We start from the raw sequence: 25137 nt of genomic DNA, 5'->3' as shown, positions 1-25137 counted from the left end.
AACTGCTAAATGAAGAGATACTCTGAGAGTTTTTGATGCTGCTGTCGTAAATCAATAAATACCAGAATCAAGACATATGACTTCCATGAAGAAGAAAAGATATTATACTCTTTTCTCGGTGATTTCTAAAAAGTGTTGAGTATTCATTCTAATTTTTAAAATGCGTCGCCATCATTTTATATGCATCAAAATTTCTAATTTGAAGACCCTCGATCGAAATTTTCCTATTGAAATCTCGGTCTTCCAATTTGATTCTTACCGTCAATCTACATAAGTTTTGTTATCTCCCATTCATCTGCCATTCTTTTCTCTGTTCCCCACTTGTCTTCGTTCTCGGTATAAAGATTCTTTTCAAGGTCAATCTCATCACTCTCGATAAAAAATAAATATCGGGCTGTCGGTAGTGTATTATTAACAAAGTGATAATTTTTAGTTACACTGAGTAATATTGACCATATCGTAAACTGAATATGCCATAATTATCGTCATCCACCATATCGTGATTTCGATAATATCGGCTAATTCGCCCAAATCGATAAGACCGTTCATCTGATTATATCGGCGGCGATCATCGTCCCACGATATGCCGGGCCCCTAAAGTTGTTCATATCGACCTGATTGGTGCAAAAAATATCGTCACGGTGTGGAAATGTCGTCAGACCACACAGCCATACTCATTTCTCCACATTGTGAAGATATTTTTCCACCACACATGATATAACATCTTTCCCTGAAAAAAAAACCTCCTCGGAAGAGACACTTTGGCAGGCAGTTTCCCTCCTCCAAATTTCCCCATCTATAATTTCGCGCGGGCCTCTTGGTCACCACGGAGTAGGAAAGTGAAGGAAGGAGGGTGAGTATCGCTGAGGGCTGTGGGGTCATGATTTCCGCCTGCCAGATTGGACTCGGATTGGTGGGGGATCGTCGCGCAAGGGGGTGTAAGGACAGCCGGCGGTGGGGCGGGACCAAGGGGGAGTGTGGAGCCGAAGGGGGGGCGGGTAAGCAGGAGGGGAGGAATGTCACGGGTGAGGCAACCTGGGTATCACTCCGGTATGATCACCACGGCACCACTCCAGTAGTCATCACGGACGAGGGAAGTTGGGATAGCCGCCTGGAGTCCACCGTCACAGCGAGGGCCTGAATGTGACGGCGATATTCCCAGAATTGCGTACATTTGAAAGCGAAAACCCCTGACTACCAAGAAAAAAATCCGCAAAAGGTGGAAGCCAAGTTTCTGTCATTTTTCGCTGAAGACGCATCTTCCTCCTCTCTACCCTGCAATATTTCGAAAGGTTCGTAAACATCAATATTTCCATTACGGCACGATACGGAATGATAGCAACCCAGGGGATGAAATTTTGCGAGTTTATGATTCATTCAATTTGATTCTCGCTATAAAAATGCATATGTATTAGTTCATTCGGGTCGGTTTAGTATTCGCGTGCCATTAGCAATACGAATTCCCAGGCACAAATGAAAAGTACGAGGTTTTTTCCGTTTAATTTCACAATTAATCGCATTTGTTTCTGTGTCCTCAAAATTTGAGTTTCGATTTCCGAGGTAACCCTGGCTCTGAGAATATTTTTTATACCGAGCATCAGAAAGTATTTCCTCTTTTATATGTCCTCTATTCTACAGCTTAATTTCTCATTAGTATGATGCGATTTTGGAGAAGCAAATGACCAAAGAGAAAGTATATGATGAAAATCTCATTTGACGTCCAATTAATCGTCATCCGTCATTGAGGTATAAGATGCTCCAACAATTCACCCTGACTGACCAATCCCTACACAAATTCAGATAAAGTAACTCAGCATCGCCTTACATATTCCCTTCGGGGCCATTGAGTTCAAAGTCAACGCATCTTCCCGCGGAAAATACGCAGTCAAAATAAAGTCAAATCCGTATCCAATCACTTCGGGCTGTTTCTTCATCTAAGTCATTTTTGATGAGGTACATATCTCATTATCATCACTGGTTATCAATTCGAGAATTGGTTTCTCTTTAGTTCTCCAAATCATATCCTGTTTCCTGCCTATCTCTTCCTACTCACATACCTCCTTGCACCGATTTTTCCATTTCCTCTTTCTCAGAATTCATCCTTGGTCGCAATAAATCTTTCTGCCCGTAACTTAAACTATGACATTTAGTGAGCTGTCGTTCCTCAGGATGTATCCATTTAACGAATCTCTTCTTCTTGTAAGTGTCCTCCGTATGCTTATCTCTTCGCCACTCTTCGACAATTAAAATTAGTTACAGTAGTTGGTAGATAAATGACTCTGACAAAATGAACCTGCTCTTCTGACGACAGCAAAAAAATCCATTTAGAGGAGTTGTGACATATTAATAATACTCAGGGGCTCTGCTATTGCTTTTTCGAATGCTCAGAGCATCGAGTGAATAAATTCTCAGTTGGATTTGCCGCATGTGTTATGTTTTCTTAGTGTAAATCACTTCGTTATACGGATCGCCCAACTAAATGAACCATTGAAAATTAGGGAGAGGGGATGAACAACAATTTCGGAACTAAAGATTTTTTAATAAAAGCCGAATTTAATTTGCCAGGGCTAATGTAAGCACCTCATGTAGTTGACCTAGGCAAAGGGAACCTTGGTTAAGGGAATGGAATTATATCGCGCACCAAACACTCATTTCGCCACTTGCACTAATGTAAATTTAAATGACATTTGCTCCTCCAGGAAAAGAACATTGGAAGTATTCGTCCACCGCTGACATGACGGAGACTCTCAGTAAGAGAAGCGGCGGTGAAGCCTTCTACCCCGAGTCCAAGGAGTTCCTGCAGAAGGTTTTCTGGCCATCGACGACGGCCAAGGATTCCCCCCGGGAAGAAGACGAGAGGGTCACGGTGGAGGAAGTGGAGGTCGAAGATGGGACCGGCTTGGGCGAGAATTACGGCAGCGTCATGGTCTTCGCCAATGTCAAAATCAGGACCCGTAAGGGCCTTAAGGACGTTGGCGTGGTCATTAAGTCCCTCAAGGTGAGAGCCAAGGTCAGATCTTCGTAGTTGGGATTCAGATCACGAGTTCTTCAGGATTAAATCTTTTCTAGCTTATTTTCTGGCAGTAAATCTGTCATGACGATTCTCAATTGAGTATTTTATTATGCTATTTCCTTCAAATATATGTATCTGTTAACGTTGACGAATGATTTTAAAGGATATATAGTCGCAAATAGCCGGTCCGTCGATGGGTGGCAATCATAGATTTATTTTAAATATTCAGTTTGGTTGCCACGGGTTTTGCGAAATCCATTTGGTTGTGGATCAAATTAATGGTGGGTGCTGAGATCTTCGGGAAACAGGTTGCACACTACTCTCTCCATATCACTAAGGGTTAAATGGAAGAAGGGACCTAACGGTCTCAATTTTGACCGAATAAAGACGTTTTATCTATCTATCTATCTGTCATTGGACAATGTACATATTAACCAAAGAAATACTTCGATGGAAATGACTTTTATTTTCACTGAATGTGAGATGGTGTAATTTCCAAATACTTTGAAATCACCTCGTATCACACACTATTGTCTTGATAGTAAGAGAGAATGATTTAAAAACTCTGAAATAAAATATATCAATACATGTTCAGTTGAGAAAAACATTAGAAAAATATTATCTATTCCCAAAAAGTCGAGAGAAAAAGCTTACAAAATGAAAAGCATTCCTGTCATAAAAATTGAAAGGGTGAATGGCGGAAATATCAAATGGAGCGTGTTATTATCTGCAGATGAAATTCAGGTTTAGTATTCGTAAAGCCCGTCCGACGAAATCATGATCAGTCTGGGTTTCTCCCTGCCGCACCAACCCGATTATCTAAATTTGTCTGATAAGGACGTGGCAAAATAAAAACTCTCACGTCCCGTAATAAGAGCTTCTACGCCGCCTCCGAAATGTTTCAATATTTGAAATAATTGGATTTTTGTGAGCGGTAATAATGATTATTCATGCTCCGAGCATTTCGGAACTACATCGGAAATGATTAATTGAATAATTAAATAAAGTATGGAGAAACCTGTCCGTTTTGTGAAATAGAGCCACGAAAGGACAAAAAGGGGCTATCATTTACTACTTAAACTGGGGTGGAAGCTACTGAAGAATCTAAGGCTCAACGCCAGATTTAACTAATATATATAAAATATATCAATCAAGCTTGTGGACCAGATGAATTCAAGGGTTTGCTCCTTCGTTATAAAATTCACGATGGAAGCACAAAGAGAGAGGGATAGAAGAGCAAATTAGGACATTCCCCCCTGCGGAACATTCCCCTTCCATTTGGAACAGGATTGCGTCCATACATCCCCTGCCACGCCCTCTTGCGTGAGCAGGAATGAAGAATATAATAAGATGATAACACACGCACATATTGATGGCCTATCTTCTTATCTTTATTTAAATTCTCAATCGCAGTTTGAAGCACGTCGTCGCCATGGTAAAATGTGCTCAGAAAACTATCCCCGTTTTTACGTAGCGGAGGAGGGAGTGTAATTTAAAGAGGTCTTCATCTTAGCACTCATTGTTCATATTATTAATCTTCTATATTCACACGATGTAGGAGCGGAGCCTACTCATAAATTTATTTCTTTTCACGTACGAATCGCGATAATAAGACAAACAAAGATAAGCTACGAAATCCCCAAGGTCGATTGGTTGGCTAGCCATATTAGAAGAACAAAGCAAAAACCACCGCAAACTCTTTCTAGGCATAAGATTAATTAATATTTTTTTATTAATAATCTACGGCTAGATAACCGCTCATAAGAAATATTAGCCAAATAAAACATTTCTGAAGAACAAAGACCATGCGCAATTATCAATGAATAAGAACCTCTAATACCCCAATAAGTCATAGTTATTAAACCCCCAAGTACAATTCCAATATGAGCAACTGAAGAATAAGCAATTAATTCAATTGCTTATTGAATTAATCAAGTCAATTTGGCGTAAACAAATCAAGATAAATGAAATACCCCCAAATAATTTAAGACCAATAAAATAAAAATTTAAAGAAACACCTAAAAAGTAAATTATAGGAAAAATACGAAGATTAGCATGGCCACCCAACTTTAGTAATACATCAGCCAAAATCATGGAACCAGCAATAGGAGCCTCAACATGAGCCTTAGGTAATCAAAAATGAAAAATAAATATATTGGTAATTCGACCAAAGAAGCAAGAATTAAAGATAAATATACAGAAACATCAAATCTAAAGGAGAAAGAACTAAAAAACAGGTAAACATTTAGGGTGTTAATAGAATAATAAACATTAAAAATACATAAAAGCAAAGGTAAAGAAGCAAATAAAGTATAATAAAGCAGATACATCCCAGTCTGTGACTACAATTATTTCCATTTATTTCTTGAAGGCTTGGGACTTAGCATCCCCTGCCACACCCCTTAGCACCTCCTGGACAGTTTCCAGGGTGCTGCATTGATTGGTTTCATTCGTGACTCGGCAACCGCGATGCGTAGTATGGTCATAGAAAATATATTCAAAAAGAATATTTTTTCAATATATTCAATTATGGAATATATAATTTAATGTACAAAAAGTGAGTTTGTGGCAGACTGAACGTTGTTTACACCTATCGACTCTCCCAAGAATACTTAGTTTCATTACGAGGAAGTAAAAAATATGATTTTTCGTCAGCAAAAATTTGAAAGTATAAGTTTAACTCAGTCATTCTTTGATCTTCAGGAGCAGTTGCTTCACGAAACGTGATATTTTGATGTTTATTAAGTAGGTTTATTAAGCTGGTCACCGACAGATAATGATGCTTAATTTGAAATGTCTTTCAATTTCCTATCTGCAAAAGATAATGGAAGGGAATGTTCACGAACGTTTTTTTTCCTATCCCCTTTTTCCTTGTTCTCGGAGCCTTGGAGGTGTCTCTTGGCTGACAGCAGTGATGGAAGGTAAAGAATGACTTTCAGCAGCGACTCTCGTTGCCATTTTTTACTGCCGTCATCTCAATAAGAACGATTCTCGTTTCTCAAGTTCACATTTTTTATGGGCCTTAAGCACACGATGGAGATGTTGGCCTAAACCTTATCACTTCCTTATGGGCGAAAGCCATCTAGCGCATTCTCCGTTGCATAAGACTCGATAACTAGGATGAATGATAAGCCCACCCGACCACAAATAACTAATATAATTAATTCAAACAGATGGAGTTTATATCTACATATAAAACGTTATGGAGTGGGATTGTAAGTTTTTACAACGCATCAACAAAGTAAGCAGTTTCTTTTGCGAGATTGTGCAGATTTTAAATATAAACCTGTAAATTTGACATGCATTATTAGAGCATTTATCTGCAGTTAATTCACGGCCATTTTCAGCTGACGAATGAGACGTCTCCAGGCAACAAAACTTTTGTGTTTTTTGCAAATTTATATCCTCCTCCCTGTCAACTTTTTTCTTCCCTCTTATAATTGTACTTTTCATTCCTTCATTTCTTCTCCCATAATTTCATTATTATTCCCCTACTTGCAATATGAATAACATTGATCCCACTTCCTCCCAGTAACGCCATATTAAAGAATTTTCCTCCAAGTCAGCCCAATGTACTTTCCATGTAACCTTCGTCATTTATTAAGTTAGGTATTTTTCCTAACTGACTCTAGGCCAAAGTTCTATTCCAAAGCCTGCCTCCCCATTATCCTGCCTCCTCCTCATACACCCAATCCTTCAAGCGTTGACGTTCCAGCAATCATTTTTTTCTATAATTTCATTCTTAATCGTTATATTAACCTTAATAAAGCATTGCTCACATCATTAAATACCTCATTACCATATCATTTTTCAGCTCCGCATCTCCTTTACGAAGTTAAGAATTGTTACTTAAAATAGCTCTTCATTCTCTCGAGCTTTGTGTCATAAATACTTTAGAAACTTTAGAACTATCCTTACTTTGCATTTCTCACATACATCCAGATGATCTCTCCTCACCATTTCTATTAATTTCACTAACCCCACTCCTACACATTTCCAAATCGCATCACTTATACCCTTTCCTTTCCACCCCCAAAGCAGCGCCTCGGGTTTTTCTCATAGGTATCCAACAACACTGCGGACCTCTGGCCCCCTTCATAAACAGAAAATAGCACGAAATACCCACCCGACAACGCAATGGTCTACCTTTATACTAAAATCTCAACTCTCTCAGAAATTTCTCTCCTCCTTTTCAACGACATGAACCTCGTGACATTTTCACTGACGTCTTAAATCAGTCAAAACATGCGGCGGAAAATATTTTGTAAAATTAGATCTCCTCCCAAGTTAGCACCCAAGTCCGCTCATTGTACGCTACTTAAATACCGACCCTCATCCAACCAAGAACCGAAACCCCTACCTCTAAATCATATGTTCAAAAACTTACAAACTTTATCCGCTCCAAAATCCTCAATCCCTCTTTCCTAAATGCCTTAAATGCCAAACCTAACCTTTCCACTGCCGAGACCTCTGTTTTCAAATATTACTCAATTATTCCAATATCGTCATTACCTCCGTAAATAAAAGCTCCTCAAAACTTCTAGCTGCTCTAATGAGGGGAAATGACACCTCTCCAATACCTCCTCCTACGCATACACCCCCGAATACCCGACCTCAGTATATCATGATGACATCACCTCTTATCTCAAGGACCACGAATCATTTTTAAGCAGATTTTCCCCATCCTCAAAAACCACAAGATCATTTCCTTGCATGTCCCTCCATCCCTTATTCCACCGTTCCACCTTCCTTTCCGACCTATTCAGATCCACCAATCTTCTCTCTAAATCCCAACACTCAAAATCCACACCTCGTTGCAATTGGGCCATATGCCATGCCTGTTCCACCCTAACCACTCATTTCCACCTCCACAGGCTTATCAACGCTCTACCTCCTCTTTTTACGTAATCCAATGTATGCACCACGTCTCTTAATATCATAAATAACAACTAACTAAATCGGTCTACTAAACCCAACTCTATTTTGTGAATATTTTGGCCGGATATGAAACACACACACATATTTTGAAATCCTCGTATCGGTAGCCTACCTTCGAGGGGAGGATTTCACTACCGAAAATACCATAATTCACCGTGGCACAAATATTCCTGGCTCTACATTTTTTTCTAGATTAATATCCGAGATTTCCCGCTCGATTTTTACTTAATCCTCCAGATTTAAGATCTTTTCCAGCAGACGGAAGGTTTAAATGGCCACGTTTACATTTTTTTGAACGGGCGATGCAGTAATCTGAGAATAAACACCGATAGTGCAATGCGAACTGCAGAATACATCCAATTTCACAATTGTCACGGTCAGCGGTGCCCATTTAGGATAAGGGCGCTGATGCACGCATCGCGACGAGACGCATTGACGCTGTACCCACTGGGATGGGGAGGGGGTGAAGAAGGAGAAGCAGAGGTGAAATCCGTAACTTCACAATGGGGACGGTTACGGTCGAGGAGGCAGGGGGAGTTTTTATTTGTGCGTCCGATTGTGGAGAGGGCATTGAACGTCGTTTGCGACATCGGTTTGTGACGCAAGTTCGCCACCAATTGCGTCTAAGGGGTTAGGCTAATATAGGAGGAATTCACGTTCTCGATATTATACACTCTTTATCTTGTAGCGTGTTCTCGAATTGACCCTTCTAATCATCTTTACATAATTCTCTTTCATTAACTTAAACCATGCCCATGAATATAAAATATTCTTTGCAGTGTTTTCACATCGAACTTTTTATGTTATACTAGGTATGACTCTTCTTCCATCGACTCGAGAAACAATAAAATGAAACCATTCTACCTAAAAATTAAGAACGCTTTGAGGTTGAAAAATTACTTTTTTCTTCGTACGTATATATCTTCGTAATGAGGCACCGGTTGAAACTAAAAATCCAAGCAACCATCAATGTCCATTAAAACCATGACGTCTTCAATTATGTGAAAGAATTGCTATTTATTTTTTCGATTCAATGGACATTTAAAAAAATACCATTACTATGCATTGACCAAAGTTCATAACTTAATATAATGCTAGCGGTTAGAAGATACATTTCCTAAACAACGCAATATATGGCAAACATAATTGAGCTAATTTAAATATATATATTTTGCGATGCATGAATGACTGGAAGCCACGAAGGAATATATATGTATTTTTCACCTCCTTATTTTTTCAGCAAAGTCAATGGCACGTGGAGCACATGAATATCTTCACGCTGTTCGAAAAAGAAGTAGAATTCTTCAACAAGACCATACCGGAGATTGTGAAATTTCAAACTGAACGCGGGGTGCGGAATTTGCTGACGGAGTACGTGCCCAAGTTGCTGTTTGCAAAGGCCGTTGGAGAGGAGCAGATCGTAATAACAGAGAATATGTGCCGAAAAGGTAAGTATGTACCCACATCGGGAAGGAAACGTTTTGTGAGATAATGTCTCTCTCTTGAGATACGATGGTGATATTCCGATCCGCTCCGGTGGATTTAAGGGCGTTTGCCGATAACGCCGCTGCCTAATATGTGTCAACTTAAGTGTGATCAGGAATCGTATGCATTCAGGAACGAGAAGGAAAAAGTAGGATACACAGAGGAGGAATCTAAAGGGATTCTCTGTCACCTTTCCCGTGGAAGAAAGATTACCCAACTGGAAAACGATGAGCCTCGTCTGACTCCCTGTGGGTCCCAAAGAGCTGGCCAATGTTATCACCAAATTTCTATGAAAGAAGTATACGAGGCCCGTTCAAAAAGTATCGCGACTTTTGTGTTTTTTCAAAAATTATTTATTTATTCATGAATCCCCTTCAAAGTAATCCCCATTAGATATTACACAATTGTGGCAACGTTTTTTTTCAATCCTCGAAGCACTTCAAAAAATCATTTTTTGTGATCTTGGTCCGCTCATCCTTCGATGCAGTCTTTATCTCGTCAATCGTAGTGTAGTGTCGTTCTTTCATGGGCCTCTTCAGTTTCGGGGACAAGAAAAAGTCACTGGGGGTCAGATCTGGGGAATACGGTGTGCGTTGTTTTTGGCCAAAATTTCGCGCACACGTAACGATGTGTGAGCAGGGGCATTGTCATGGTGCAAAAGCGCACTTTTGTTCTTCCACAAATCCGGGATTTTGTGGCGGATTGCTTCGCGAAAATTTCGCCTAACTTGCAGTTAATATTCTTTATTTACCATTCTACACTGTGGCAAGAACTCATGATGCACCACGCCCCTACAATTTAAGAAAACTGCAACCAAAACTTTCACATTCGACCGAACTTGGCGCGCTTTTTTCAGTCTTGGCTCGTGCTGCAGCTTCCATTGGGATGATTGAGCTTTAGTTTCCACGTTATAACTATACATCCATGATTCGTCACCAGTTATGACTCTCTGGAGCAAATTTGGGTCGTCGCGGGCAGTGTCCAACACCTCATTAGCAAGGTTTTCATAGCGTTGCAGTTTTTGGCCGATATGGAGTAATTTTGGAACGAATTTCGCGGCGATCCGTGTCATGCCCAAATCATTGGTAAAAATGGAATGGCACGAGCCAATCGATAATTTTAGGTCCTCAGAAACTTCTCTAACGGTGATTCGACGATTGGCCAATACTATTTTCTTCACATCATCAATGTTTTCGTCTGTTGTTGACGTGCTCGGGCATCAGTCAGGCTCTTCGTCCTTCAAATCTTCTCGGCCCTCTGAGAACGTTTTGTACCGCCGATAAACGTTGCTTCGGTCCAAGGGCGCTTCTCCATATGCCACAGTCAACATTTTGAATGCGTCCGCGCACTTAATTTCGTTTTTCACTCAAAACTTGATACAGATTCTTTGATCCATTTTTTTGGAAAGGCAAAAATCAAAGGCATTAATGTGTGTGTGTATATATATATATATATATATATATATATATATATATATATATATATACATTGATGATTTCATCGAAGTAACACGGCAGTGTTGAATAAAACCTGGACAGCAACAATCAATATAATAACACATAAAAAGAACACGCACGCGATATTTCTTAAAAAATTTCGACTGAATTCAGCTCCGTCTTCCTCGGAAGAAACATTAGCAGTACTGAAGCTGTAGCTGAATTCAGTCGAAATTTTAAAGAAATATCGCGTGAGTGATCTTTTTATGTGTTCTTATATCGTTTGTTGCTGTCCAAGTTATATATATATACATACATTCAAACACGAAATCCCGCCAAACGGCGAACAAATACTCATTTATATAGAAACAGATATAAGGAAAAGGGATAGGAACACACAAAAAGGACGAACACAGGAGAGGTGGGGAAGGCGGAATCCAGCAGTTCACGAATTTAAAAATATGTAGATTTAGAGCCTCCGCCCGGCAAGTGGAAAGATCCGGAGTTCAAATCCCGGCCTAGGAAATATTTTTACATTCGTGATCTGCTGGATTCCGCCTTCCCCACCTCTCCTGGGTTCGTCCTTCGTGTGTGTTCCTATCCCTTTTCCTTATATATGTTTCTATATAAAAGAGTATATATAAACATACACACACACACACACACACACACACACACATATATATATATATATATATATATATATATATATATATATATATAGACACACACGCACAAACACACACATATATAAGTAAATAACTGTCACTCGTAAATGCATGATTGTTCAACTGAAATGAGAAAAGTGGTGATATATAAAAGTTCTTGCCTGGACTGAAGTCTATCACCATGGAGCATGAAGCTGAACATGGAGATAATGGAAACGATAAAAGGCCGTAGGTGAGCATGCGGAGAAAGAGCGGATACTTAGAAGGTAACATTGCAGTAACTATAGGTAAGAAACGTGACGGGGATACGTGGTGGCATGGAGAAGTGAATGAAAATTTAATATGCTTAAACAAATTCTCGCGATACGATGTCAATGATTTGTTATCGAAGCGAAGAATGAAAGCTTCAAATAAACCTATGGAAGAATACATATAAAAAAGCGGAAAAGATTAGCTCTTTAGACATCTAAGTAGATTCCAAAGAAACTGCGGGAGATGCCGCAACAGTAACTTTTAACGGAGTCATCCGCTAATGTGCATTTTAATGCAACAATTTCAGAGCGTAAAAATCATTCGCCTTGACTGGGACTCGAACCCAGATCCCTCAATATCCGGTCGAGTGCTTTAGCCACTTAAGCTACCGAGGCGTCCTCTTAAACTCTGAAATTTTGGGGCTTTTAAAGGAACTAGATGTTATGACGAAATACCGTACATACAATGTCACATGCATTCGTAGTCGTGCGCGAGGCGCCACTGTCCACGAGGTTAAAAGCCAACTTTAAACACGCATACGTGTTTAAAGTTGGCTTTTAACCTCGTGGACAGTGGCGCCTCGCGCACGACTACGAATGCATGTGACATTGTATGTACGGTATTTCGTCATAACATCTAGTTCCTTTAAAAGCCCCAAAATTTCAGAGTTTAAGAGGACGCCTCGGTAGCTTAAGTGGCTAAAGCACTCGACCGGATATTGAGGGATCTGGGTTCGAGTCCCAGTCAAGGCGAATGATTTTTACGCTCTGAAATTGTTGCATTAAAATCTAAGTAGATACTTAAAGATAGAAGAAACAAGAGAGAGATCTCAGATAAGCATAAATGAAGACGGCTTTCTATTAGAGGAAACATACACTGTTGTAATTGGTTCAAACAAGCAAAAGGATATGGGTAGTAAAACCCTTTACAAAAAGCCTATTTCTCTGCGCTAAAACAGTTGAACAATATTATATGCAAAAAAAGAACTTGAATAGCGATGAAAATATAATCTACCGAATATTGATGAAAATTAAATAGATAGACAAGGCGACAGAGAAAATGTTCCTTTATTGCCTGGTTGAATCAGGGTTATAAACACTCCAAATAGAAAAATAATAATTAAAGATACAATTACAAATGAATCTTTCGCATTGGCACAGGTAAGGAAAAAACAGCGTCGAGTATCAAAACTATTTTATTACCAACATCGAAGGTAAACTAATCCATTCATTAACGGCTTGTCGTATGCTCGAATATTTGAGTTTGAAGCGGATGGGTGAATTTCAATTATCGTGCGAGAATTAAGGCAGCAAGATGCCATTCGGCATTAAGTTTTACTCTTAATCACTGAATACCCTACTGCGTCAGTAATGTGAGAGTTATATTGAGCGGACACGAATCAATGAAATTCCCTCACAAATCCAAACAATAATCGCCTTTAAAGACAAACAAATGTTGAATGGAAGGGTATGATTAAATTTCTTTCCATAGGGACCCAACGCCTTCATAAGCTGTTGTATCTCAAAAGCCTTACCTTTTAGCATTTTTAGAGTTTAACTTTTTTTAATATCTCTCGATTAAGGGCTCGAGGATTTTACGATGAAGATTGTGAAGCTGGAGGCATCTGGGAGGGCCAGTAAAATATCACCAGGGAACTATTCTTCAGGGCAGGAAGAAAGTTCGCGTTCGACCTCTTGCACGGATTAAATGAAATTTACAATTAAATATTTATAATTGAGGACAATTGAATGACTAATGACTAACTTTTACCGCAACATACATTGCAATTATTTTGTAAAACAATGTTATGAACAATACCAATAAGTATTTTATTCATTTACTGAGACAAAAGTTAATTATATTGTCTGATTAGCATGAAAAAGTATCATCATTCAAATGATCTATCTTAAACGGAGATTGGGAAGTAACTATTAAGATATAATTGATGGTATTAAACATACCTCCGCTCAACTGATAGGAACAAAATAAAGGTATGCCACATATAATGGTGAAATGATGATATTTTAAAAGGAAAGACTCTTCGTCTTCTAATGAATACAATTATCTTACGCTTTAGAACGATTCATAAATTTAACTTATACTCTGTATTCTGCCAATAGGCTTTCGGATGGCTGATCGCCACCACGGCCTGGGGCTCGAGCACTCCATCATGGCGCTGGAAACACTGGGGCGATTTCATGCCGCGTCCCTCGCCATGAAAATCCTCGAGCCTGAGACGTTTTGGAAGTCCAGCAGAAATGCCGTCAAGGAAGCATTCTTCACAAAAGAAAGAAATTTCATATTCGACCGCTTGTACAGACAGGTTGGTACTGAAGAATTCCATTTCTGTGTGCTTGGCAAACTGAAGTGTCTTCGTGTGGATTTATTGCCATGTATGCCCATTAATACGTGCATGTATTTGGGTATTAACTTCTCCACTATTTCTTTCTTTCATTCTTCCAAACTTCTACCTGCCTTCACCCTGTTTCAAAGCCTTCTCTCTTCCTGCACCCCGCTTACCTAACGTTCTCTCTTATAATGTTATTACGGACTTCAACATACAGGTACAACAACCTTCAACCTGTACAACTGCCTTCCAATTTTTACACCATCCATTTCCTTTGCCTCTTTTCAATTTCCCCCGGGAAATTTCACTCTTCGCCCACACTACACTAATATTTAAAACCTCAGCATTTGCCTTCCTCTGGTCCAAATTATTTTATCCACTCACATCTCAAAAGCCTTCAAATTGCGCTCTTCCTCTTAGCACAAACACTAGGTTTAACGCCAATTAAGTAATTTGATATATTAAAGTCTTTACTAATATTTTCTTCAATTCTTTACTCAGTATACCCCTCATCAATGCTCTTCTTCTTGCAAATGACTCTGTCTCCACTTAATACCCCCACTACTATGCCCATTTTTCTCTAAAATACTAAACAAGTACACGAACTACTGTGCCTGCTCTGAGTGTATTCCCGCTTACTTTTATGTTTAACTTAGCCTCCCAACTTCTTGAGAATCTAATTATTTGGTTATCCTTTAGTTAAACTTCTTCCCATGCCTCTCGCTCCTATGAAGCAATCAATAATTACTGCAAGCCCTTAGCTATGTTACAAACTGATACTTTTACCTTTATCCCAGCATTTTGATTTTTTTAACTACCATGCCGCAGATTTAAGTTATCAATTCAAATGCGTTAGTGCATGTACTTACGTTGTTGGGTCCTTCTTCGCCTGTCCGTGAGACACCCCTTCCGTCCAGTGGAAAATTATGTTCGAAAGAAATAGTAATAGACTGTCATTCGAGTGGGAGGGTAGAGTCGAATAACTAAAAAAAAAGAATGAAAGAAATAACTGCAGTTGCTACACAATATATGTTGTTAAAATTCAAGGGAAAATTTTGTGAGAGACGTGCAAATGCCATTTACCTAGTACTGATCGATCGTCGCGAGTTGAATCCATTGGATCACACACTCAGGTGACTCACAGAAATGGATTCTGTTCAGGAATTCCATTTTAGGCTTCCTTTTGCCGCAGTAGCGTTTCCAGAATCTATTAGTGGTCTCGTGAGGCCTCTACTAAGGAAAACGTTTTTTGTTTCGGGAACTCCACTTATAATTTCCGATTACCACGGTTGCCAGAATGTAACTCAAAGTAGCTAGTAAGCGGTGTATTTTTACCGGGTAACAAAGTAGAAGGGTCGGAGGAAAACTGAACAACCAGCGTGTCTGTCATTAAACCGCGTAACCAACAGCAGGGAGAGATAGCTCATAAATGAATGGGTTAGAGATTTGGTTCGTTTGATTTCATATTAGACTAAGCCAAAGTAATGTCAAATAGTCTACAGAGCCGTGAACTTCGACTGAGCGATGATGATCATGCATGTACCCAATTTGGCATGTCTTCACGCGGTAGCTCTCCACGTCTCACTGTCAGACGTGTCCACAGGGGGGGGGGGGAGGTTGCGCCTTAAATTTTTTTTTAAGGGGAGGGTGGGATTAAAAAAAACCGAGCCAAATTTTTAAGAAAAAGGAAAAAATGGTGAACGACATTCGCGTATTTTGTATGTAAAGTGGCGGGACCATTGCATGTCATCATCATCGATCATTTTTCACATTTTACAAAAGTAAAACACAGTGATAATTTGTGTAGTTAATGCATACTCTGATGCAATAATACTCCTGGAAACACGCTGCTAGATACGGTGTACTCTCATTTTAATATGCAGCATATAATTTTCATTCTAAATACGAGTAATAACATATTATAGTCAAGCCATTATATATATGTGTATATAGTGGGTCTGATTTTTGTGGTGGATTAGTTTAAGTGGAGTGTTACAGAGCTAGGGAGTGTGGACAGGCACCGCTCCTCTGATTTTATCTTCACTTGATTCTATGGAAATTGACCAAATGCTCGATGTGCGGATTCTCTTTAGCCATTGAACTGTCATTAATCCTGAGGCAACCTGATAGTCACTTCAAAGCAGTCTGTTGTTTTGCTTCAAATCCTTAGTGCAGAGAGGACACATTTTTTCCCCATTCCAGTTGCTTTTTGCTGCGAAATACACCATGGAAAACATAAAAAATACTATGGAGAAGAGGAAAATATCCCTCAGAGTTTTGCAGTAATTCAACTGTCTAAGGCACTAGTATCCGTTTTCTATGAGAAATTCATTTTAGCTGGGTGAACGATTATTTGGAAAGTTTGTTTGTTTCCTTCAGGTGGCCAAAGGGAAGATCCAGTCTTTGGTCGCCGCCGAGGTGGAGAGGGGTGCGGAGGATGCAGAGCTACTCCTGAGGGTCTCGGGGGTTGCCGACAGAGTCATTGAACAGAGGGGTCGACTGTGTGTGGAGGTTCCGCGGCGATATTGTGAGCCATTGGCAGTCATCAATCACGGTGACTTTTGGATCAACAACATCTTGTACAGGTGAGCAAATTCTGTGAATTACTGGTTTCCCAAAAGGAAATCAGTGGCATGTTCAAAGAACCTGGAGTTGAAAACAAAGAAGCAGTTAGTCAAAATTTTCATGTGAATCACTCTACAGAACAGAGAAATTGAATATTGGAAAAGTAGACCTGCAAAGAATATAAACCTTTGAAACATATTGCTAAAGGAGTATGCTGAAGATAAAATTGACAATCAAAGTGAGGAACGAGGAGGAATATAGAAGAGCAGAAGAGGAAAGAAAAATATGGAGAACACTATGGCAAAGAAGAACTAGATTGATTGGACACACCTTGAGGCACAATAGATTAGTGCAAAAACATAATAGAAGGGAAAGTTGAACAAAAGATTCCACAAGAAGGGCCAAGAGCCAGTGCATAGGACTAATTATGAAAAATATTAAACAGAGAAACTATAAGGGGTTAGATGGATTTATTACTAAATAGAGAAAAATAGAGGACTTCTGAAGAGTTTCAAATACTTATGATGATGAATGGTCATTATTAGAAATTATTAACTTTTATGCAACTCCATTTTCTAATATAAGAGTAAATCATTCACATAATGGAGAACAGTTTTTAATTTTTAACTGTCAAATATCTTGTGATAAAGAAGTGCAAGAAATAGTCTCTCAATCAACCTTCTGCTTGATGCACACATGGGCATAGTGGCTTCAATAAATAATTTACTATAGTCTCCCTCTGTCTTTCTTGTATGTTTTTAGGTGCTGTTACATATTTTAACCAATCTCCAACAGATGATCATTTCTCTTTTAAACTATACTTCTCTTTTGTAAATAGGATTTGTTTGTTGGATATTATTTGTAAATGGAATTCTTCCCTATCTATGCAGTTCTCTTTCAGCTTAATTTAATACTAATACTACAGAGAAAGTAATATAATTTAAATTTGGGGTTTCAGTATCAAGGAGATAAGCTTAAGGAGTGGTTAGGGGGAGACCCCAGTTTTTCCATGATGATATGAAACCATTAATTGAAACCCTTTAAATAATGAGCTAGTCTAAATTTTAAAAGACTTCCAATGAAAATTGCTATCAAATACCAAAGCCATGGAATATCAAAATTGGAGCCCTGACTTTCAAAGGGGTTGATTTTTTCAGTAAAAGCCTTATTTGTATTTAATTTTAGTAGTGAAGGGCATATGTAACTAGTTTGTTTCAGATCCATCAAGCATTTTGTAAAATTATGAAGAAGAAATGCACAAGCAACCATCCACATTTCACTTATATGTACATAATATGATATTCTTATGGATACTTATTCTTTATGGGATAATCCAAATATTAATCATGATTAGTAACCTCTCTTAAGTCAAGTATTTATTACTCCATTCAAGCCAATTCAACAGATTTTCAATTTTCTTTATTGGGCTAAAGGTGTTGATTGATGCTAATTGATGATGTAAAATAACCCATAAATTATTCATGGTTATCATAAGAAGCCTTTAATGCCACTGCCAGTTTTTGCCAGCATAAACATGTGAAACTCCATCTTAAGGCCAGGGTTTAAGGTGAACCTCAGCTACTGATGAACCTCAACTCTCTACTCTCTAGAGATCAGAGGAGTTTTATAATAGCTTATGAGTTAAATGCCACATTCAATAAGAAAACCAATTCAGTTTATGCGTACAAGATATACAAAAACCTATTATTTCCTTTTACTCAAGCTCAACCAAAAATGCAAACTTTCATCAATTCACATTATTCTAAAAATGTTATCTTAAATACATGTGAAAGTAGCAAAGAGACCTCAAATCCTGGAAAAAGATTGTCAAGCTTATTACCCCTACATTATTAAGTAGAGCGCTATTTATTGGGAATCATCACACTTTATAAGGGCATTGCAAAATAACATATGAGGCTATGATAACTCACTGATGTAAACAAAAAGTTGTTAAATTCAGGAAGAAGAGATAGTATATATATATATATCTGGGAAAAGTTTTAAAATATTTAGTTCTTGTGGTAATTTTTACTTTGATTATCATCCACACTGAATATTTTTTGCCATTCTTAGGTTACTTTTGTAATGGTAAGAAATCAGACAGGACTTTCAATGTCATTTGGTTATTAAGATAGTAAAACTTTGGAAGGCACTTTGGTATGTCTCCAACCCCTCAAGTATTATATTTTTTTTTAATCTACCAAATCCTACACATATTACCAATCTTAGATAATTTCAGGTGGCTGGTAAGAGTGTTAATTAAGGGGAAACAATCAACAGCTGGGATCATTTGTACTATTAGGGAAAGGTGGGTAATCTGGTTGGGATATTAGAACATTCTGGGTTTGGACGAAGAGCGAGGAGAAACCTGGCATCAGTATTAGCCTACTTTTAAAATAGGCACCAAGGGATGAATCCCTAGTTCAACGTCCCATCTGACAGATGGCACACTTTACTTAAAGTGCTCTCTACAAAGAACTTCAATTAGGTATTGGGATAATACTGAAAAATCCTTCCAACTTGGATCCAAATCTGGCCCCTCAGAAAAGGAAGCAAGTACATTAGCCAGTACACTAACCTACTAATAATAATCGTAACGAGTTCTATGAAAAATTCCATGAGTAATTACATTATTTTTGGACTGTTGCCAATAAATGAATTTTATTAGGCAGAAAGCAGAGTTAAACTGGTTAAATAATGATAAAGGTAAACAAAAATCACTGCTGAAAACCCATCTAATGCCCTGTTTCCCTATATTCATGTGACCCTATCTACTCTTCAAGGTATGAAAAAAATGAACAGGGGGAAGAGTTCCCTGTTACTGCAAGACTTGTGGATTTCCAGATGACCCGGTATGGGTCACCTTCTCTCGACATCCTCACTTTCCTCTACACTAGCACAACCTATCAGCTGAGGAAGGAGCATGAGGAAGACCTTCTCCGAGCTTATCACAAGGCATTGCTGGCTGGGATTTGTGAGGCAGGCGTTAACTTGGATTCATCATTCAAAACTTTAGACAGTGGGATAGTGAATGGAAATGGCAAAGAACAGGTAAATATTTTTATGAAATATTCAGTATAGGCCAATGTATTTATTTGAAAGGATATTTAAATTGCAATACAGGATTGAGGTTTTTCTAATACAAAACCAATTGAGTTTTAGATTTTTAGACTACTGTCAATTAACAATGAGGATTGTTGAAGATGCAGATTATATCTTAATTTAAATAATTATTTTGCAATTATATAAATAACTATTGTAATTATTCTGCAATATGTGAGTATGTATTTTTCAAAGTTTCAAATCAGGAAATAGGATCATCAAAAGGCTGATGCTTTCTGAAAGTCTTTCTGGGGAAAAGGCATGTATTATTTATGTCAGTTTGGCTGAGTGAAATAATATATCAAATATTATTTACTTCAATGGCATCAAATTTCCCATTGGTAACACTTATTAGTCTTCTATGACATGGCACGGGGGCAGTTGTGCATTACACCTAACCACAAATTGCCAAGTCCAACAATGAATGTAAGTTTGTTATGAACCACTGGGAGATGGAAAGAGTGTTTTCAAGAGAGGAGAAAATTTAGAAATTAGAAACTATCTCAATGAAATTTTTGTTCCAGCCCACAAATCTAGCAATCTTCATCTCCAGTCATGCACTCCACCTCTCTCACATATTCCTTTCCAAAGTCTTCAATACTAGCCATACACCCTCTTCTCCTCTCATTTGCTATTTGATCCTCTCAATATCCCCAGACCATCTTGCACAAGCCACCATTGCTATTCTTTCCACAAGCATCCTATCACTTAAAAAAATATATTTTAATATATGATTTCATACGATGCAAACTGACACTTTAGCTATCATGTAAAACTGTTGACTTTGCCATGGTGTTTGGAAGACAACTTATTCATTGACAGCAAAATGTATCTAACTCTATCCAATATGATTAGGTTTTATTTGGTTATAAAATTAACATTTTAAAATATTATATACAGTCTGATAGGTAATGGCAAAACATCTTCTGTATGCATAAAAGGCTTTACTTGGTGGCTGTATTGGAAGAAATATCAGAAATTATTGCAAAACAATTCCTTCCAGACCACTACTCAAGTTTCTGAATTTTATAATGTAATGAGTGATATCAAAGTTATATCACTTATCTTTTCTCTGCCTGACAAATGATGTGCCTTAGTTGTAAATCAATTCCTTTTTTATGTAAATACATATTTTGTTCCAAATACCTCAACTCATGCATATCATCAATGGCCATTCATTTTTAAAAATGAATTGGTTGAACATAGCTCCACATTAATCACTCCTACCAGCTTCATGTCTTCATACGTCACAATGTCTTCATACGTCTCAACGTCTTCATATTTCTATGTTTTCATATCTGTCCTTTGCCTTTGGGTACCACACCCTATCTATGCTTAAGTTTGTATCTTTTACTTCACAGCATTTTTCATCAATTTATTTCTCCTTTCATTCTTCATGCAACTTATTTCATGGTTTGCTGATCTTCATTATTCTCCAGTATCCAAGCAATTTCATTTATTCCAAATTCCTCCTCTTTGCTTTTTGTCACCATCCATGACTCTCATTTGAAGAGATATAGATGATCTTGTTCAATACAAGATGTATAAAAGTGTGTAGTGTTCTAATTTTGAGACATGTTTTTACCCTGAGCAGAGTTTTATGCTTTTTGCATTTAGGTGTTTGGAATTAAGATTTTTCTATGTCCTTTTTGCTTTTTCAACTGTTGGTGATACTTCTCCCAAAATAGCCAAGTTCTTCCACTTCATTTACCTTTCGATTATTCAATTTTATATTTGCATTAAAGTTTTATCCATTGCCAAGGGCCACAGCCTTGGTTTGGTTTATCTTCAGAATATACTTTTCACTCATCTTCTGCTTTTAGTTATCTGTCATGTCATGGGTAAAATGTAACATCACGATTTTTTTCCAAATGTTCTTTGTGTGATGCTCATTTTCAATCAAAATACTTACTATCATAAAATTGAATTGTTTATTCTGATCTCACTTCGCATTAACTTTAATATGTCACTTGAATCCAGTAATGTACTTTCCAGTAATGGAAATAGGTAGGTACCTCAACTGAATGACAAACAAAGCTTCACCATTTATAAACTCTCTATTATTTGCAAGCTTTGATCTAATCTTCAGACCTTCAGCATGAGATACTGTGCTTGCCATTTATTCTGCAAATGCTATTTAAGAGGGGGTTATGGAAGAAAGTGGCCTACCTTATCTAGCATCTTTGACAATAACTGTCTCTCCACCCTCTCTATTCCTTGATGGCAATGGCATTTTCACTTTCAGATACATGGTAATACTTTCCTCATACTTGATTGTTCATCCTTTCATATTATTGCTCTTCCGAAAAGCAAAATAGTTATACAGCATTATTTACTAATGAAATTACAAGTTTACTTGAAAATTCATGAGGATCAGTTGATATTCATATGATATTGGACTGAAGTATACGCTGAATGTATGTAATTCGCTTCTGTGTTTTGGGAAATTTTATATGCCTATTGCAATTCTATTATGCCATGTATACTCATTTATATTGGAATTGTTCCGACAGGTATATTTGGTAGTGTGTTTCATGCTACAACCAGTGGTAACATAAAATGTTAAATATGGGTCTCCTCAATATTTAAAAAGTTACAAGAATACCAATTATAGCTACCATTATATCATTGGAGTTGCACTAGCTCTGATATGGAATAATTCTTTGTTCTCTTTTTTTGACATGTGTACCGCTATTAGGATGCATTCAGTCATTTAAGTATCTACTTTACTATTATTTTCACTATATCTATCATCACCCATCAAATCTCAGGCTATTTCTCAATTCTTTTCATACAGTCCAGAAGACAAGGAAACACAGATTTACCTGATGGTCATCCTCTATCCTTCAGAGCACTCAAAGATGATCTGACTCGTCACTGGCCTTGGGGTCTGATGCTGGCGGAATTGATGCTTCCAATTGTTCTAGGGGATGCATCAGAAAATGAAAATACTATAGAAGATGCCATGGCCAATTCAGCAACCACACAAAATACTGAAGATGATGAAGAAAAAGTTCTTGGCCTTGAAATGTTGAAAAAGCTCATTTCAAAGTCATGTGATGAGAGGTATATGGAAGTCATAAGAGAGTTTGCACACAAAGGTTATCTCAATAATGAGACCATTTAAAATATGTTTGTGTAATTTTTCTCATCGAAGTATATTTTTAGTGTTTAATTTGATTACATCTCAGAAAACATATTGGACGCCAATTTTGAATGATACATATATGCTTAGAATCCAATCAAAGTGGTCTGTTTCTTTGTACCTTTCACATGATTCATGAAAGCTCATGGCTCTATGAAGCACACCTTTATTTAACTGCTTATATTATATAATATATTATATATCATTTTATAGTTAACCCCGCTAAGTTATATGTAACTCTTTTTAGTTTATTTAAAATAATTTTTATACTGTGGTAAGAGAGACTCAATTTTTTTAAACAACCTAATTTATACCAATTAAGCTTAAGGCTTTATAATTTTGAATATAACAATAAATAATATTTTATTAAGATGTGCATCTGGTTGTACAAACGTTTTATTTTGTGCTTGGGTCAAGTATGTACCTCGATAAAACAGAATACAAATAAATGGATATAAATATATAGCTTTTGAACTTCCAAAAGACATGAGTAGAATTGCTATTTAATGTGTTAAATATGCGAATAGGAGAGGTGGCAATTTGGTGCCTTGTCATTCCAACCAACATTAGAGGTGGAAAATCTTTGAATTAATCAAGCATACTGCTTCTAAGACCTACCTAATTAAGGCTACCAGATCTTTTGAAGTTGATTCAAGACAAAATGTAATGAAAAAATATGGCAAAAATAGGAATGTTTTCAAAATAAGAGATGCATAACATATAATTGAATATTATGAACAATATCAAAAAGCTATCCATAGCTAGCCAGACATAATGGACAAAAGAGAGGACATTTAGAGAAAACACACATCTTTTATTTCTAAACCTGAAAGGCATTGTATGTACAGCTTGACATATCACTAATATAAGCCGAAATAATTTGGTAAAGTGGATCTTGCAAAGATGGGTACTTGTAGGATTTCATTCATCATAGCTGTATAACTTGAAGATAATATATATATATATATATATAACTTGAAGATAATATATATATATATATATATATAACTTGAAGATAATATATATATATATATATATATATATATATATATATATATATATATATATATATATATATATATATATATATATATATATATATATATATATATATTATCTTCAAGTTATACAGCTATGATGAATGAAATCCTACAAGTACCCATCTTTGCAAGATCCACTTTACCAAATATATATATATATATTATATATATTATATTATATATTATATATATATATATATATATATATATATATATATATATATATATATATATATATATATATATATATATATATATATATAACAAACTGTGACAGCAACAAACAATATAAGAACACATAAAAAGATCACTCACACGTTATTTCTTGATCATTTTGACATAATTCAACTCCGTCTTCATTGGAAGGAATAGAAGTAATGATAAGATATGATTTCTTCTTTGATAAGTAATGATTACTTCTATTTCTTCCGATGAAGACGGAGCTGAATTCCATCGAAATGATCAAGAAATAACATGTGAGTGATCTTTTTATGTGATCTTATATTGTTTGTTGCTGTCAAAGTTTGTTATTCAACACTTCCGTGTTACTTCGACGAAATCATCTATATATAAATATATATATATATACACACACATATATATATATATATGTGTGTATATATATATATATACACATATATATATGTATATATATATATATATATATATATGTGTGTGTATATATATATATATATATATATATATATATATATATATATATATATATATATGTGTGTGTATGTATATATATATATATAAATATATATATATATATATATACACATATATATATATATGTATATATATATGTGTGACTATATATATAAATATATATATATATATATATATATATATATGTGGGTCACGGTAGTCCAGGGAGTAGAGCGTTGGACTACTGACTGGAGGGTCCCGGGTTCCATTCCCGGGCAAGACACTCTGGGCTCCAGCAGCTCCACCCAAGCTACGTGATTTTTTGGGTACCAGATCTTCCTGGGAAACCATAACCGGCGCAGGGAAAGGAACTGACCCCCCTACACTGATGTGTGAATTTCACACGCCATATAGGGCTTAGTACTGGATAAACTCTACCATCACCTACCAAACCGACCTTCTGGTTGATTACTGTGTTTATAGTTTTTTATGGTT

The 25137-nt window shown here is 36.9% G+C and overlaps 1 protein-coding gene across 1 annotated transcript; it reads left to right on the top strand.

Annotated features, from left to right (window-relative positions):
- The first annotated feature begins 1076 nt into the window (after positions 1-1076).
- Positions 1077-23646, top strand: LOC139688343 (uncharacterized). Its single transcript, XM_071585855.1, has 7 exons — positions 1077-1292; positions 2700-2998; positions 9192-9399; positions 13913-14115; positions 16519-16724; positions 19488-19755; positions 22604-23646. Exons 2-7 carry the CDS (start codon positions 2735-2737, stop codon positions 22931-22933), a joined length of 1479 nt encoding a protein of 492 aa, XP_071441956.1. The 5' UTR covers positions 1077-1292; positions 2700-2734; the 3' UTR covers positions 22934-23646.
- The last annotated feature ends 1491 nt before the right edge of the window (positions 23647-25137 follow it).

The sequence above is a fragment of the Hetaerina americana genome, unplaced genomic scaffold, assembly GCF_022747635.1.
Source record: "Hetaerina americana unplaced genomic scaffold, ioHetAmer1.1.p SCAF_2, whole genome shotgun sequence".
Lineage (NCBI taxonomy): Eukaryota > Metazoa > Arthropoda > Insecta > Odonata > Calopterygidae > Hetaerina > Hetaerina americana.
This window is presented reverse-complemented; position numbering and strand designations above follow the sequence as displayed.